The 19,024-nt window shown below is 42.1% G+C and overlaps 1 protein-coding gene across 1 annotated transcript in view; it reads left to right on the forward strand.

Annotated features, from left to right (window-relative positions):
• The first annotated feature begins 7,707 nt into the window (after positions 1–7,707).
• The window catches only part of RNF125 (ring finger protein 125), a 36,907-nt gene continuing 25,590 nt past the window's right edge, over positions 7,708–19,024 (forward strand). Inside the window, exon 1 of the mRNA XM_058556950.1 lies at positions 7,708–8,301. Within this exon, the coding sequence (XP_058412933.1) occupies positions 7,772–8,301 (530 nt within the window). The 5' untranslated portion in view covers positions 7,708–7,771. The remainder of the gene's footprint in view (positions 8,302–19,024) is intronic.

The following is a 19,024-nucleotide window of genomic DNA, read 5'->3' on the forward strand; positions in this document are numbered from 1 at the left end:
TATATACCACATCTTCTTTATCCATTCATCAGTCAGTGGGCACTTGGGTTGCTTCTACGTCTTGGCTATTGTGAATAATGCTGCAGTGAACATAGGGGTGCATAAGTCTCTTTGAATTGTAGATTTCAAGTTCTTTGGATAAATACCCAGTAGTGGTATAGACGGGTCATATGTTATTTTGATTTTTAGTTTTTTGAGGAATCTCCATACTGTTTTCCATAGTGGCTGCACCAGTTTGCATTCCCACCAACAGTGTATGAGGGTTCCCTTTTCTCCACATCTGGAGCATTTATATATATATATTTTTTAAACCCTTATTGATTGATTGATTGATTGATTGATGAGGAAGATCAGCCCTGAGCTAACATCTGCCAGTCCTCCTCTTTTTGCTGAGGAAGACTGGCCCTGGGCTAACATCCGTGCCCGTCTTCCTCCACTTTATATGGGACGCCACCACAGCATGGCTTGACAAGCGGTGCGTCCGTGTGCGCCCGGGATCCAAACCGGCGAACCCGGCCTGCTGCAGCAGAGCGCGTGCACTTAACTGCTTCCACCCCCAGGCCGGCCCTAGAGCATTTATCTTTTATAAAATATTAATTCAGACTTTTTTGGCTGCAAGTGACAAGAGCCATCTTTAGCTATCTTAAGCAAAAAAGAGAACTTTCTGGAAAATTGAGACATTTCACAGAATCCGAGGACAGAGTCCTAGCTGGGCCTCAGGAATAAACCAAGGCCTGAAACACTGTAGAGAATCCAAGATCTTCCTCATTCTCTATCTCTCTCCAGTGCCTTTGTCTTACTGCTAAAGGCTTTCTCTGTTTTGCAGTCCACAATGAAGAACATGACTGCACACAGCTTCTGAATTTTACATGCTACGGCTAATGCAGAGAGAAACTGATTCATTTTCTCTCCTCCCTCCCTTTCTCCCTCCTTCTCTATCTTTTAAATCTCTCTGCCTGAATTTCGAAATGCCTACAGAACACACTTCTCAGCCCAGCCTGGGTCGGGTAGCCACCCTTGAACTAATAAACAGTGGCCAGTACTGGGGGAGGGGTTTTGGGTGCAAAGTCACTTCGAGGAAAGTGGTTACTCTTGCTGAACCAAAAGGATAGAGTGGGTGTGGAGAACAATAAACAGAAAAGAAGTTCCCAACAATGCTCATCTGAACAACAATGAAACGGAATACAAGAAAATGACAGCAGTATTACCAGGCTTATGGCATTATTTATAAAGTTATTCTTTTAAATTTTGTACTTTACAACAGAAAATATAGTGCAGCAGTTAAAAAGTAAAACTTCAGTGTCATATAGACCCATGTCTACATTCCAGCTCCACCCCTCACAAGCTGCATGGCCTTGTGCCAGTTATCGCACTTCAGTAGGGATAATAATACCGATCCAAGAGCCAAGGGTGAAATGAGTTAACCTATGTAAGATACTTCAGACTTTACGGGCACATAGTAAGTGCTTTACAAGTTATAGCTAATGTCATTTATGAATTTTCTTTAGCTGGTTAAAATACCATTTCGACACAAATAAAAAATGAAAAAGGGGGGAAATTTCTGCTGCTTTGTCTGAACCGAATCATAAATCATTGGTACCATGACAAATAGTCTCTGCCAGAACCTGTGGGCGAGACTGAGCCAGGCGGTTTCCTCTCCCACGAAGGTCAGCGGTTCGGGAGATATGAAGTCCGCAGCACTGCATTGCCGTATCGATTAACTGTGAAAGACTTTTCCCCACAGAGGATTTGACAATAGCAGAACCATTAGCAGCATTTCGTTGAGAGCCATCTGGCATTGATTTTCCCACTGCTTCCTAAAGGAGGACTCTCCAGAGCCTTCAAGGAAGGAAACAATGACTCTTCTCTTACCCCTGCAACTGCTGACCTAGAATCACCTGATTTTCCTATGCTCACTTGAACACAGAGACAAGCTAGCAAGAGGGCACCACTATGCCATATAAAAGGCCGTTATTTCTGAGTTAGGCCTTGCATGTGCCAGGGGCATGGTGGTTCGGTTTAAAATTTTTGTTTAGTTTTTGGTCCTATAAGTTTTATGTTTAGGGTAGAATTAACGCATAGTTAATGTACATATACACACACACACACACACATACAACACATGCATATTTATATACGTGTGTGTATTGTTCAATGTTTACGTGTGTGTATTGTTCAATGTTATTGCATTCAACCTCTCGCAATAGTTCTACAGGTAAATATTATCTGTGTTTTCCAAATGAGGAAACTAAGACCAAAGCAGTAACTTGCCAAGGTCACTCAGTTAGCGAGAGAAGGAGCTAGGATCCTGAACATGTACTGCATTGCCTTCCCTCAGGGAGAAATATATATCGCTTTTTCTCCATAAGAAGTATATCTTATATTGATTTTTGTTTTCTTCAATAAAATCCCTGTTTAGTTAACAGTGTCTTCGAGATACCTCCATGTTATCCCATGGAAAATCAGTATTGCATAGTGGTTAAGTTCACAGGCATTGAGAGCCAGATTTCTTGAGTCCAGCTCTGCTTGCCATAAATGTGATCTGAGGCAAGTTTTTAACCTATTTGCACCTCTGTTTCTCTGGAAAATCAGGATAACAATATTAGTTACCTATGTCATAGGTCTATCATGAGGATTAAATTAGTTAACCCATACAAAGCACTTAGACTAATACCTGATATATAGTTAAGTGCTATAAAATTTTTGCTTGTTCTTTTTAATTACTGCATTGCCTTCCACAGTGTGTATGTACCATAATATATTTAATCGCTCCCCTATGAATGGAAATTTTGTTGGTTGAATATTTTTGGGATTATAGACAATGCTTCAAAGAACATTTCTGTTTATGCCTCCTTGCGCACATGTTTGTGCACACATTGATTCAAGGATTAGAATTGTTGAGTTAAAAGGTATATGTATGTTAAAATTATTAATTTTTATCTATTGCAGTGCATACACAAGTACAACTGTCAAAATGTGCAAAAGGGGCCAGCCCGTGGCTTAGCAGTTAAGTGCGCGTGCTCCACTACTGGAGGCCCAGGTTCAGATCCTGGGCAGGCACCGACGCACCACTTGTCCAGCCATGCTGAGGCGGTGTCCCACATACAGCAACTAGAAGGATGTGCAACTATGATGTACAACTATCTACTGGGGCTTTGTGGAGAAAAGGGGGAAAAGAAAAAGGAGGAGGATTGGCAATAGATGTTAGCTCAGGGCCGGTCTTCCTCAGCAAAAAGAGGAGGATTGGCATGGATGTTAGCTCAGGGCTGATCTTCCTCACAAAAAAAAAAAAAAATGTGCAAAAGATCATACAGTAAAATTCTTTCTTCCCGCTCCTGTTCCCCCCAAATTAGTTTCCCACCCTCGAGGCAACCACACACTCATTTCTTATGCATTTTTTCAAGGATATTAATATGCATATATACCAGTACATATATATGTCTGTATATATGCATATTAATATGTATATAATTAATATAGGCTTTTAAAAAATTTGAATGATAGTATATAATATACACAATTGTGCTGCTAGAGCTTTTTTCACTTAGTAACATATGTTGAAGAGCTTTCTCTGAGCATAGTTATAGAGTTGCCTTTTTTAATAATGACTACATAGTATTCCATTGTAAAGATGTATCATAATGTATTTAATCAGTCTTTTATTGGACATTTGATGTGTTTCTAATATTTTGCTATTACAAACAATACTATAATAAATATCTATGTCATTTCACCTATGGACATTTTTTAAATGAAATACTACAAATGGGCATTAAACGGTGAGCTAGACATTTTTTAATGTTGCTTTATTTATTTGTTAAGTAAATTTACTATACTTTACAAATACATCTGCCTATAATGGACATTTAGGCTTCCTCTAAGTTTTTGGTACTAAAAATAAACTTCAGAGAATGTAGGGATGTCTTTCTCATACCTTCAACACTACTCGAAATTGTAAATTCATTTCTTTTCATTGCTCCTACAAGGAAATAAATAAGTAAAATATGTATTTTTTTCTGGCAGTTGTGCTTTCCTTTTGGTTTACTGAGAGAACCATTAGCCTTCTTCATACCAGAGATGTTGATTATAGGACTTTCAAATTTTCTTTATACTAATCCATACTTCTGATGCACTTCAGGGCCTAGAGTCTGGATTATAAATTTATTCTCTGATACCATCACTGTCATCATTATTGTCACCTTTATAAGTTTACTAAGAGCCTTATAAATAATATCAGGTGCTTAATTTTCATCTATCCTCCCAGCTCCCATTTTTCTGCCTTATTTTATTTAATTTTGTCTTATTCCTTTCTAAGATTCTTAGTGCTTCTCATCTCTACACAAGTGCCTTAGTGAAAAGTGTGTGGATTTTAAAATAAAAGATCTAAAATTAAAACGTGGTTTTGCCACTTATTTGCTATGTGACCTTTGCTCTAAGCCTATAAAATGGGAACAATAATATCCACCTTGTGAGATTAGTACTGAATTACATATATAAAGATAAATATATGCATCACCTCCTACATGTCAGGTACTTGAAATCCATTATCTTTAATTCTTAGAGTAGCCACAAGGAGAATAAATAGGAAGGCAAATACAGCAGGATATGAGAGAATCAAGGAGATAGTATGAGATGGATGTGGTGTAGAAAGTTACCAAACAAAGTCACCTGGAATTTGAGTTGGAAGAAGTTGAGAGTGGTGGGTATTGGTAGGAAGTATTCAGGCAGAGCAAAAAAGCATGTATAAAGGCCCTGAGGTCAGAAGGAACTTAGTACACTCAAGGAATTGAAAGAAGTAGAGAAATTTAGGACCATGCAGAATAAGAGAGTGATAGCAGATGGGGCCAAAAATAGTTATTTTGGGAGGCCCTACTATTGGCCTAGCCAATTGCCTTATCCTTTTCTTTCTTGGTAAAAGAATCTCTAATTATATTGTCAGAAGACTGAAGCACCAAGCCCTATGTGATGAATTAAGAGTTTAAGCCAATCACAGTACTCTCATTGTCTTTTGCTAGTGACTGGGTTAAGAATGGTCATGGGGCCCAATTTGACCAATAAGATGTAAGGGGAGGTCTGCAGAAGAAGGCCTTTAGGAAATATTTTTCTCCCATTTAAAGGGACAGAGAGCTAGAAGGAGGAAACCCTATCTTTCCTTTCTGCTTTTGGAGATTGTTGTGTGTAGATGTAATTATTGGAGCAGTTCCTGCCATCTTTCTGCCATGAGGAAGACACTTCTGACACACTGGGGATGGCAAGGGACTGAGCCCTTGAGGACATCATTGAGTGGCTGAGCCAACTCTGGAACTGCTTACCTCTGGACTAATTTACTGTAGTAGATAATAAATATCCTTACTGATAAAGGCACTTTGAGTTGAATTGGCATTCCCTCCTTGCCATAGGTATATTAACTGATTATAGTTATTGAAGGAATAAGATCACACAGGGCTTTGTAGATCATGTTAAGGATTTGGAATTTAATCCTAAGGGTTATAAGAAGCCATTAAAGCATTTAGAGCATGAGGTGACTTGAGATATTTGCTTTTCAAAAGGTCACTTCAGTTGCAAATGGATAACAGACTGGACAGTGGCAATAGTGGAGGCAAGTGCAACAGATAGCAACTATCGCAACAGGTCATGAAAGAGGACGCAATGATTTTAAGTAAGCGGTAGCTGGCCATGGGAATCGAAAAAAATGAAACAATTCAAGAACTACTGAGAGATACATTGGAGGCAGAACTGTGATCGTGATTGTGATTGATTTAGTGTGAATGAGGAAGAAAAGACATCAAGGATGCTTCCCAGGTGTCTAGACTGAGTCTACAAGTAGACGGTAGGGCCATTTACTAAGAGAAGGATAAACAACTGGAGGTGGAAGTGCTGGGAGGCTACTGTAACGAGTTCATTGTTGGACATGTTGAGCTGAAGGTGCCTGATCCAACCAGGTGGTTATGTCAAGTAGTTGGGCATTTGAGTGGCCTAGAGTATAGAGAAAGACTTGAAAGTCTTTGGAATCTAGATGGTAACAGAATCTATATGATTTTTGAGATTCTTCAGGAGGGAGGGAGGAATGAGAAGGGAAAAGATCCTAAGACAGAATCCTAGGATCTCCAGCACTTAGCTTTTCCATGGAGGAGAGTTCAGCGAAGGAGACTAAGAACAACCAGAAAGAAAGAAGGAAAGCCAAGGATGGTTTCTACAAGGAGGGAATGGTCAACACTGACAAATATAGTTGAGATGTCAAGCAAGAACAGGACTAAAAAGAGTCTATTGGATTTAGCCACAAGAAGGCCACTGGTGACATTGGTGATGAAGCAGTTTTTGGACAGATGGAGGTGGAGAGGCCGGTTCAGGACCGAGATTGAACTGGATAAGGAGGGGATAATTAAGAAATGGAGACACAATAGGTAGAGAATCAGGTCAAGAAATTTGGCCTTAAAGAGGACACAAGGCAGGAGCTGAGGGACATGTGGGATCAAAGGAAGGTTTTTGTTTTTCTTTTCAAGTTGGGAATGGCTGTCTTTCCTTCACTTCTATATCCAATTCATTAGCAAGTCCTTTTAGATTTTTCTTCTAAATATATCCCAAACCTGTCCATCTCTCACCTTTTACCCAGATATCTTCCTGGCTCAAGCCGTTATCTGCCTCACTTGGATTAATTCAGTAGCCTCCTAACTGGCTTCTCTGCTTCCATTTTTTTCTTGTTCCTGTCTTTTTAAAACCACACAGCAGTCAGAGTAAATCAAATCATGGCACCTGGAATAAATCCAAACTCTTAGTCCTGGCCTGTAAGATTGGATATACTCGGGCTCATCTGCTACCTCATCTCATCCCATCTACCCCACTGGTCCCCTAGGCTCTAGCTCCACTCCGCTTCTTTCTGTTCTTTGCTCCTGCCTCACTCACCAGTCCCAGTGCCTAGCAAGCTTTTTCCTAAATCTTTGAATGGCTGACTCCTTTTCATTATTCATGAATGCTCAAATGTCACCTCATCCAAAAAGTCTTCTCTCACCTTATCCTCTCCCCCATCCTCACTCCTGTTTTATCTTATTCATGGCTCTTACCATCTGAAATGATCTTGTTCATTATTTCTTGATTACTTATATCTTCTTATTAAAAGTAAAGTCTGGGGGAAACTGGGTGAAGTTTATGGGATTATTATGTTATTGTATTACGTATTATTGTATGTACATATTGCATCTGTGTATTATGTATTATTTCTTAATAATAAGCATATGAGTCTATAATTATCTCAAAATAAATGTTTTTTTTTTTAAAGTAAGTTCTGTGAGAACTAGGATTTTGTTTGCTTGTTAGGAACTGTGTCCCCATCACCAGAACATAGTATGGCATGCAGTGGGCACTAAATAAGTGTTATTAAATGCGTAAATTAATAAATGACATATTTAGTCATGTTTAAAAGAGGATGGGGTTGGTTTACAAACAACATCAAGAGATCCCCAGCCGAAGAAACCGGGGGTCATAGAGTCTAGCATTAGAATCCCTGTCCTAGAGCTAGGATCAGAATCCAGATCTCCAGAACTCTCTCCACTACCCCATGCTACCTCTCTATTAATGGAGTATGGATTGGACGACCGAAGTAGTGATTAGCACTGTCTTAGGGGACGCTCAGTCATAGAGCATCTTTGTAGCTTGTTATGATTACAACAGTGCAGGACCGATAGGACCATCACCTTCGAAGTCAGTGTTCTCTGATTCTCATAAAGATGACCAGGCCTGCACTTTCCTTAACTTGCCAGAGTCGGGAAGGAGGATGTGCGATAACCTAGAAGATTCACTGGCAGCCCAGGTCCTCCGCTCTGCAGTTGAGGTTTCAGGTTTCAATCCTCGCAGGACCACGAGACGTTACTGCGTGCACGGTGCGGCTGCCGCCTCCGCCTCGGCGCCTCAGACAGAGCCCCGCGCGAGAGACGACTTCAGAGGCGCGGCCGCGCGCTCCGCCTGCACACGCCGAGGTTGGGCCCCGCGGCAGAGGCTGCTCCCAGGCTGCGCTAGCTGGGCGCGCTGGGAGGCGGCGATCACAGCTGGGCCGGGACTTCCTTCCTCCACCGTAGGACAACAAAACAACCCGGCAGCAGGCGCTGAGCTCTTGGCAGCTCGCTGGGCGAGAGGCGCAGCGATGGGCTCGGTGCTGAGCAGCGATAGCGGCAAATCTGCGCCCGCCTCGGGCACCCCGCGGGCCTTGGAGCGCAGGAGGGACCCCGAGCTGCCCGTCACGTCCTTCGACTGCTCCGTGTGCCTCGAGGTGTTGCACCAGCCTGTCCGGACCCGCTGTGGCCACGTGTAAGTGCTAGGGGAGCTCGGTTTGCGCGCCCACCCCCGGGGAGGGGAGGGCGATGTTGAGCGGACCGAAGGAATGGGGGGGGGGGGGCGGTTCAGAAGCCAGCACTTGAGAGAAATTGCTGCGGGGAGAAACCTGGACCCGTCGAGTGCGGGCCACGGGAAAAATGCTCAGTTGGAAGGTGACACAGGATTTCAGGAGGAGAAAACAGCAACAAGCGGGCCCTGCAGTCCTGCTAGAACTGCCTCTTTCCGACGTCCAGGTGTGGAGCCCCTGGGATGGGGATCCCAGGCGCGGGACCCGCAGAGAGCCAGGGCTAGGGAGGGTGGGCTTGGCGGGAGAACCAGCATCCGCCTGAGTGCAAGGCGGTGGGCTCCCGTGGAGCACAGTTATCCCGCTGAACTCGGTTAATGGAGCGGTGCTCCCCCCGCCGCCACCCCGTTCGGTTTTGTTTTGCTGGCTGTGTGCACGTGTTCCAGAATGCTCACTGAAGCTCGTCTCTTGAGCAAACAAGGATCTATGCAAGCTGTCCTTCCACCCCCACCTCCCTTTCCCAGTACAGACACTCAGAACCCTCAAGGATCAAGACAAACTGGAACGTCCGAGTGACTTTCTGTAGTCGTTGGAGTTGAACAACCTGTCGGGGTGGGGTCTGGGGCTTGGACGTTCGCACCTAGCCGGTGAATGTAGCCGTTTAAAACCCAGCCACGAAGGGACAGGAGGTTGCAGACTACCTTCCTTACGTACCGCCTCCCCCAAATCGATAGAAAGGAGAGATAAAAATAACTGTCTTAAAAACCACGAGCTGTTGAAAACTCGCCGTTAGCGCACGGCTGTGGTAGTTTCAAAGAATTGAAAAACAAAATCCCGATATAAATTGGCACGTGCTTAATGTGTGCTTGAAGAACTAGTACAGTAGTGGGAGTTGGATCTGTGAATTTGTGTTCTCTGTTTACTTAGAAGCTTTCTTTTCGTGAATGCATGGGTGTGTGACTGTGTGTGTGTGTGTGTGCGTGTGTGTGCGTGTGTGTGTGTGTGTGTGTATGTGTGTAGGGGCGGGGTTGCATAGAGCAAGAGCGGAAGCCCACTTAATGTCTTCTTTGGACGGCCGACTGACTCATTTGATGAAGCGCCAGGGCAATACCGCAATGGCTAGTAAGTGCTTGTGGCTTACCGGGAGAAAAGAAGTACCGTATTATAAATGCAAATGCACAGAATGCTTTCAAAAGGACTTAGGTGGTCCTGGACATCTATAGCCTAGTGCCTGAGAAGCAGTTTTCACCACTGAAAAGCCCAGCAGTGAGCCAGGGAGAAAAATCTGCAGCCCACACAATGTTTTAAATAAAGAGTGTCCTGGGCATTATTTTGTGGCTGTATTTTCAGGGCCGCCTGCCGTTTCAGCTTTGTACTTTAAACTCAAGGCTGACTTACCCTCTGTCTGATTACCGATGATGTTTTTTCCCAGCTGTCCAGATGTAGCTCATTGACATAATATCCCAAGGCCAATATGGAAGCCCAGGTGTTGTTGTGTAACAGTATAAAATATATTGATTAGTTCAGGGCAGTAATAACCTCAGGATAACCACGTTTAAATTTAATCTGTTAGCATTCAAACGTTAAAGTTGCACCAAAGATGCACAGTGGGCATCAAGTTGAAGATTCCTTTTGTAGAACTGAATTGAGCAGCTTTGCGATTGGAAATTGTTATATGATTGGAAGTTGTGTTCCCCAGTTTGGATTTTGAATGCTATGACTTACTGTTTGCAGTGTTTTTGCTTCTGCTAAAGGATAATATAAATTTGCAAAATGTTAAATCTTTTGTTTAATCTTTGTTAGAGTGAATAGGAACCCAGCAACTGGAAAAATAGTCATGAAGTAGCACAGCAAGGGCTGGACAAATTGCCTTCCCTCACTTTACTGTTCTTTGTTTCAACAAATCTATGTCCATTGTTCTGGCTGTGGGCAGAATTTCCATATTCCTCCTTTTGGCAAATTTACTTGAGCGGCTTCCACTTTGTAAATGTTAACCAGAGTCCCTTCTGCACTGGAGATGGTGAGCGCTGTAAACACCATTTGTACTTTCTAAATGAATTGCTCTCTTCCATTGAAGTTAAATTGGAAAATGAAAAAATGCAAATGAAACCTCTCTGTATTATCTCATAGTGAAGCTAATTTCCAAACTTGTTGATCTAGGTTTTTTATGCTAATTTCTGTTTATAAATCTATTTCAAATCAAGCAAATATAACAATGGCAACAGTACCTTGAAGGAATAGGTATATAGCACTTGATAAATTGTATTGTGATGCAGTAGAAACAGTGGGCTTGATAGAGAGCAGGATTTGAAATGCAACTGCCTTTAACCAGCTGTGTGCAGTCTCTTTGAATATCAATTTCTTCTTTTTTAAATAGGGTGAGTAATGGAATTTTTGTGAGTATTTGAAATGTAAAAGTAGCACATAATAAAGTCTCAAAACAGTGTCTATTTCCTTCAGAGTCATTCCACAAAGCAAAAACCCATGAATGGGATTATTTCTTATCTCTGTATTTCTTTTGGAATAAAACTGGGCCACAAAAGATAAATCTATGACATTTCCGAGGTGTCCTAGATAGCCTTACTTTTGGCTTAGTTCTTTTTCCTTTGGTGGACTTGAAGAAGTTCCATTTTAATGTTCTGTCATTTCCAATTGACTTTATTCATATCCTTGTATCAGTTGTCAGAATAGATTTGGGGGAAAGGCTTCCTCCCTCGGCCTTATCTTCTGTTGTTGGTGAGCTGGGAAAGAGGGAGAAGATAAGTTGAAGCTGTATAAATGAAACTGAAAGAGAGTGATTTACATTTAAAAGAAATATTCGAAGAAATTTGTTTTCTGATTAGATATGGTAGATACAGGGGAAGAAAAGTTGAAGACAGCTCCTGAAAGGTGACAGAGAGAAAGAAGGGCAGAGTTTAGCTCAGGAGGAAGTTAATGAACTCATGATTGGGCCTGTTGAATGTACAGTAGTCTGATAGGGAGATTCCAAATGGAAATATCCCAGTGGCACTGGGAGAGTGGGTTTGGAGAAAGAGGTCAGAGCTGGAGCTAGGGACTTAGCTAAAAGGATTAAGAGGTTGAAAATGGGCCCAAGTACACACTGGAGCATACATACTATAAGGTACAAAAAGCCACCTCTCCATTGAATTGGGTTGGATTAAGTTTCTCTAAATCACAGAATTTGCCTAATTTTTTAAATGAAACTTGAGGATAATCTTGAAGTGCTTTCAGGTAAATGGATTAAAACGTTCCATTTGTGGTCCAGTATGAGCAGTAGAGCCTGCGCCAAATTAGTGGTTCTCTAAGTAGAGTCTGCCAGTTTCCTGATGCATTTTAAACTGACCCAGGGAGCCTGGCCGGTGGTGCAACCGGTTAAGTGCACGCGCTCTGCTTTGGTGGCCCGGGATTCGCGGGTTCGGCTCCCGGGTGCGCACAGACGCACCTGTCACGCCATGCTGTGGCGCCGTCCCATATAAAATAGAGGAAGATCGGCACAGATGTTAGCTCAGGGCTAATCTTCCTCACAAAAAAAAATAAAAATAAACTGACCTAGAAATATGCATCAGTGCTTTCATTCTTTTTTTTAATTTTAGTATATTTTATTTAAAAATTTTTTTATTGGGGGCCAGCCCAGTGGCATAGTGGTTAAAGTGTGCGTGCTCGGCTTCGGCGGCCCAGGCTTCGTAGGTTCGGATTCCGGGCACACACCGATGTACCACTTGTCAAGCCATGCTATGGCGGAGTCCCATATAAAGTAGAGGAAGATGGGCACAGATGTTAACCCAGGGCCAGTCTTCCTCAGCAAAAAGAGGAGGATTGGCAACAGAGGTTAGCTCAGGGCCAATCTTCCTCACACAAAAAAATTTTTATTGTGGTGTAATTGACATGTAACATTATATTAGCTTCAGAGGTACAACATAATTATTTGATATTTATATGTATTGTGAAATGATCACCACAAAAAGTTTAGTTAACATCCGTCACCATACATAGTTACAAAAAATGTTTTTTCTTGTGATGAGAACTTTTAAGATCTACTCTCTTAGTAACTTGCAGATATGTAATACCTATTAGTTACTATAGTCACCATGCTGTACATTACATCCCCAGGACTTATTTACTTTATAAGTGAAAGTCTGTATCTTTTGACCCCCTTCACCCATTTTGCCCACCTCCCACAGTGCTTTCATTCTTACAGGAGATATGCAATCCCAAAGACTTCTTTTTTAACCTAACATTAAAGCTGCTTATGCTATTATTTATTATAGAAATTTATTACCTACTTATGTATTATCTATTAGTGAAGGTTCTCCAGAGAAACAACCAATAAGATATATATATGGAGAGAGAGAGAAAGAGAGAGATTAATTGATTTTAAGGAATTGGTTTACGTTATTGAGGATAATCTCTTAAAGTCAACTGTTAACCACATCTACAAAATACCTTCACAGCAACACCTAGATAAGAGTTTGATTAAATAACTGAGTACTATAACCTAGCCAAGTTGACACATAAGACTAACCATCACATCTGGCAAACAAGTTTTTAAGGGTTATTAAAATCTGGTTATCAAAAACAAAAATTAGGTCATTATCAGGCTTTACTAGAAGACCCTTCAGAATTCTACTCAGAAGTCTGGCTGTCAGGCAACCATGGACACACCCACATGTTGCTCAAGCAGACAATGGGGAATCCACACAATTTTCTTACAATTAAAATTGTTGTTCATGGGCCGCCCTGTGGCTTAGCGGTTAAGTGCGTGCGCTCCGCTACTGGTGGCCCGGGTTCGGATCCGGGCGCGCACAGATGCACCGCTTGTCCGGCCATGCTGAGGCCGCGTCCCACATACAGCAAATAGAAGGATGTGCAGCTGTGACATACAACTATCTACTGGGGCTTTGGGGGAAAAATAAATAAATAAAATTATAAAATAAATAAATAAGTAAAAAATAAAATTGTTCATTTAGCTTCATCCTTATCATTTTGGTTTGCTGTGGTTGTTTGGTTAGATTTGCTGTTGTATGGGGTGCATTCATTTATTCATCCAGCAAACATCTCCTGCTCTGTGCTGAGCACATAGGCACAAATGCTCTCCTCTAGGAGCTTTCATTCTCATGAGGAAGGTGGACAATGAACAAGATACGAGTGTTAAGTATATGGTTTGTTTTATAGTGATACATTAAGATTTAGAGAATAGGGCCGGCCCTGTGGCTTTGCGGTTAAGTGTGCGCGCTCCGCTGCTGGCGGCCCGGGTTCGGATCCCGGGCCCGCACCGGCGCACTGCTTCTCCGGCCATGCTGAGGCCGCGTCCCACATACAGCAAGTAGAAGGATGTGCAGCTATGACATACAACTATCTAGTGGGGCTTTGGGGGAAAAAAATAAATAAATAAAAAATTAAAAAAAAAAGATTTAGAGAATAAGGCGAAGAAATGGGATAGAAGTGTGTGGGGGAGTTGCACTTTTAGGATATTTAGAGCAGTGCTTCTCAAATTAACTGTTGTAAAGAACCAGTGAGGTTTTTTTGTTTTGTTTTAATTTCCAGCCCATCACAGACCAGTACTTTTATAAAATAAAAAACATATTATGGAAAAATGAAATTTAAAAATACCAAAGATATATAAAATACAAGCCCTCATTATAAAAATTATTATTAGATTCAACAGGCATAAAGTTACCCTGTCAGATTTCTATACAAGTTTCCAAATACTTCTGTCAATTTCTATACTTAATTAAGCATGAACTATAATTAACATGGCCTCATTTTGGGCAGCCTTGGTTTAGAGGAAGGTGGAGGGTGAGGAAGCTAGTTGAGTTGGAGCAAAGTGAGTGAGGGGCCGTTGTATGGGATGTGGGGGCATTCATGAGAAGTTTGGCTTTTTATCTGAGTGAGGATTTTGAGCAGATTCGTGGCATGAGCTAATTTAAAAGGATCGCTGTGGCTGCTATATTGAGAATAGACTGTAGTGGGAAGAGCAGGATCAGGAGGGTGAGGTAGGAGGCCCTTGTAATAATACAGATAAGAGAGACCAGGACCAGCATGGGAACAATGGAGGTGGTGAGAATGGTAGGATTTTAGATCTAGTTGAAGGTGCAGCTAACAAGATGGATTTAATGTGGAGTGTGAGAGAAAGAGAGGAGTCAAGGATGACTGCAAAGTGCTTGGCCTGAGCAGAGGCTGGAGTTGCCCTGAGATGGGAAAGACTGAGAGGTCGGGATGAGGATCAGGGTTAAGTCAGGAATTCAGTTACTGACAAGTCAAGTTTGAGACAACCAAGTGGAGATGTTGAGTAGGCAATTGAATATATGAGTGTGGAGTTCAGAGGAAGATATGGGTTGTAGATAAATAAAATTGGAAATCATAAGCATATACTTGGTATAAATCCATGGGACTGGATAGCTCATCAAGGAGTAAGTATAGTTAGAAAAGCATAGAGGTCCAAGGACTGAGCAGTGGTGCACACCAACATTTAGAAACCGGGACTTGAAACCCAGAAAAGCAGCAGCCAAAGGGGTAGGAAGGAAAGCACCTGGTGTCCTGGAGGAGGCCAAGCGGGTACAGGAAGTATTTTCAAGGAAAGAGGGCTGCACTGAATCCAGTGCTGCTTAAAGGTCAAGTAGATGAAGACTGAGAACTGATCATTGGATCTAGTAATGTGGAGGCTATTGGTGACCTTGACAAGAGCAGTTTCAGTGGAATGGTGGGCTCCAAAGCCTAATTGAAGTGGGTTCACCAGCAATCAGAGGAGCAAATTAGAGACAGGGAGGAAAGAAAGCCCTTTCATAGAGTGGAGAGGCAAAGGGAAGGAGAGAGATTGGGACAATAGCTTTAAGAGAAGAAGAATTTTGTATACTGATGGAAATAAATGAATAGTGAGGGAAAAATTGATGCACAGGAGACAGGAGAGAATTGCAGGAGCAAGGCCCTTGAGTAGGGGAGAAGAGCTAGTATTTACAGTGGGGGCTTGGCCTTAGCCAGGAGAACGGACAGTTCATCCATATAAGGAGGATGTAGAGTATTAAATAGGCACAGGTGCAGGTAGTTGAATTGAGGTAGTGGGAGTTTGTAGACATTTCCATCTCATTGCAAGTTATCATTGACATGACGTGTGACCTGTGATTTGACTTGAAGACAAAACTTTGCAGTTTGAATATAAATCATCCATGACCCTGAGCTAAAACAAGTGTATACAGAATGTCTCCTCCTCCCAATGTACTTGGGTAAGTGTCAAAATGGGATGAGTAGAGTCTTTTGTACCATCAAGGTCCAAAAACTCTTGAGAGCCATTGCACTAATAAAGGAATGCTACTTCCCATGTTGCCTCTACTGTAAGGTCTGGCACTTAGTAGGGGTTAGAAATTAGTTGAATTAAAGAATGGCTCTAAAACAAAAGGCAGTTTGGATACTTTTGTAAACACCCCTGAAGTGGGGACAACCACTGATGCTATGCTGATGCTATGCAGTTTGAGTGATAGATAGGAGTTCCATGATAGCTTGTGAACTCCATTCCTTTTATATGGTACTAATCTGTGCCTGTATTACTGAGAATTTCAGAAAGATGTAATTAAGCCTCCTCAGGTGGTTGGACTGCTCTGTGTTTACTTAGCAACATTAGGGTTGTCATATGCAAATTAAATATTAGCGACCTATTAAATTATATATTCTCTAACAAACAGAACCTAAATGACGTAGCAGATTGAGTTTTATGCTGAGATTCTCCTTAGAACCTGGTCCAAAGACCAGCAGCACTACAGAATCTCAGGCCCCACCTCAAGTCTACTGAATCGGAATCTGCATTTTAATAAGATGCCCAGGTGATTTATATCCACTTTCAGGTTTGAGAAGTACAGCCTTAGATAACCCTATTTAATTGACAGTAAGATGCAGTAAGTTGAGGACAGTGTTTGAGAGTTATAGAGAGGCACCCCTGTAAGATTTTAGGCTAAAGGAAATAAAATTTTCCTTCGGGGGCTAAATTTGGAGTATAGAGATATGCAGAGTCAATGTTTGGAGGCTGAAAGATTCCCAGGATGGACTTGGAGTGTAATGTAATTGAATACATAAACACAAAGAGGAAGTCTTGAGGAGCAGTGCGTGGCTTGGAGGGCCTGTGCTCTAAGAATAGCTGAACTTGGGCCTGTCCAGGCTGATCCATCATTGGTGAAGAGGGAATGGGGTGTGTGTGTGTGTGTGTATTGCCCTATATTGGAATGTTTTAGCCTGAGACTCTTATCATCACTTTGAATAACGAAAGCAACTCCTCTAATTCTATTTACATTTTCAAGCTCACCAAGCCAACTCAAGATTTTAATTCGGCTTCATATTGGCATACCCACAGTGAGGCAGCCTAGTGTTGAGAACATAAATAAAAGGTTAGACCGGTCACATGTTGCCAATGGCTTCTTCCAGAACCCCATTTAGGGACCACCTCTGGATACTTATTTTGCCTGTCTAGCCCTAGGCCCCATGGAACCCCTCATGCATCCCTTTCCTCTTAGGGTTCAGTTTTACCTTTTAAGATTGGATCCATTATTTTAGCCAGTGTCCTCAGCACCCCTTTCCCTGTTCCCTGCAATCCTTTGCTGACCTCTTCATTACAAGAGTTTTACTGCTAATCACTTAATTTAGGGGAACAGAAAGGGGTTAATAAAATAACCAGTGGGAGTGGGCTAATTAAGTTTCCAGCTGGTTTCTAAGTTCTTAGAGTCATCATTTAGTGCCTGGGTGATTTCTTCAGGAGCTACAAAATCAACAGGGGTGAGGCAAGTGATGTAAATGAATGTGGAGGGTGAGTACCCCACAAGAAGGGGCACCAATCTGTGTGGCCGCTCGGGAGTGCGAGTCCAGATTTGCAGTTGGCTAGCTTTTCAAGAGAAGCCAGGTATTTGGGTTTGTGTATGATTTTAAAGCAATGGCAACTCATTCAGAATTTTTGAAAACATTGAACCAGTCTAAAAAAAAAAAAAGCAATTGACTTCCATCCTCAGCTTCTTTCTGTCTTTCACCTAAATTCTCCTCATTCTAATTGTGTCTTTTATTTTTTATTTATTTATTTTTTTGTGAGGAAGATCAGCCCTGAGCTAACCTCCATGCTAATCCTCCTCTTCTTTGCTGAGGAAGACCAGCCCTGAGCTAACATCTATTGCCAGTCCTCCTCCTTTTTTTTTTCCTTTTTCTCTCCAAAGCCCAAGTAAATAGTTGTATGTCATAGTCGCACATCCTTCTAGTTGCTGTATGTGGGACACGGCCTCAGCTGGCCGGAGAAGCGGTGCGTCAGTGCGCACCCGGGATCCGAACCCGGGCCGCCAGTAGCGGAGCGTGTGCACTTAACCGCCAAGCCACGGGGCCACTCCTAATTGTGTCTTTTATAATTCATCATTCTCAACCACGTTATGGAGGGGGGAAGAGAGGCAGACAAATAGGAATCCCTTATCTCCTTAGGTTTGTGTTCATTTCTATCCCTTGTGTTCTTCCAGAAGGACGTAGCACTCTTATTTATTAATGGAAACGTTGGGCCCTGCCCAGAAAATTCTCCTTTGGGCAATTCCTCATAACTGATTTAGTTATTTCAATTTATTGAGCATTTACTGAGGTTGCATGGGGCTGCATGGGAGGTAGGCCTACAAGATTCTGAATGGTTCTGTGCTGTATATATTTCTGTGGTCTTCATGCAGTGTTGGTGTTACCGACCTGTTGTCACTGTGGCATTTTTGTTTTGTTGTAATTTTCAGCTTTATTGAGGTGATACAGTACAATTGACACAAAGTGTACAGGTTGATGAATTTTGGTAATTGTATAGAACCCTATAACCACCAGCACAAACCAGATTTAGAACAGTTAATTCCATTGCCCTAGAAAGCTCCCTCAAATCCTTTGCAATCAATCCTCTTCCCAAACCCCCAGCCCCAGGCAACCCCATCTGCTGTCTGTCACTAAGTTTTGGAATTATATTGTAAGTAGTCTTTTGTGTTTTGACTTGTTTCACTTAGCCTAATGGGGCATATATTTGTTGTCATTTGGTACGTCGTAAGTCCTTTTGCCTCTTCTTCCAGAATAAATCCTAAATCCGTCTGTCCACTTACACTGTCTACTGCTACTCTGCTGGTCTAAACCACCATCCTTTCTTGAAGTGACTCTTACAATGGACTTAAAACTGGGCTCCTTGCTGTGGCTCTTGCACCTCTGTAAACCATTCTTCAGACAGGAACCAATGATCTATATAATGTAAACAAAGTCATGTCACCTCCTGCTTAAAACCCGCCAATGCCTTCCCAACACTCTTAGCTATGGCTTTATGGTTTGTCTCCTTCCTACATTACTTTCCCATTCATCTCCAATTCCTCTCTGTTACAGCCCCCTACATTTTAACTGTGCTGGCTTTCTGTACCTCAGCAAGATGGTCCCTATCTTTTGTACCTTTTGTTTTCAGCTTGGGAAACCATTCCCAGATCTTCCCAAAACTGGTGCCTTCAAATATCATTTCAGGGACCACTCATCTGACTGCTTCCTCTGCCCCACCCACTCTATTTTTATTGTCAACTATTTTATTCTTCTCAAAGTGTTTATCATATGCTGGGCTATTTGTTTACCTGCTTATTTCCTCTCTCCCCATTCCAGAACTCTGAGAGCAAGGACTTTAGGCACAGTTTCATCTCTTGCATGTTGAACACTACCTGGCAATAGTAAGCTATT

The sequence above is a fragment of the Diceros bicornis genome, chromosome 16 (genome assembly GCF_020826845.1).
Source record: "Diceros bicornis minor isolate mBicDic1 chromosome 16, mDicBic1.mat.cur, whole genome shotgun sequence".
Lineage (NCBI taxonomy): Eukaryota > Metazoa > Chordata > Mammalia > Perissodactyla > Rhinocerotidae > Diceros > Diceros bicornis.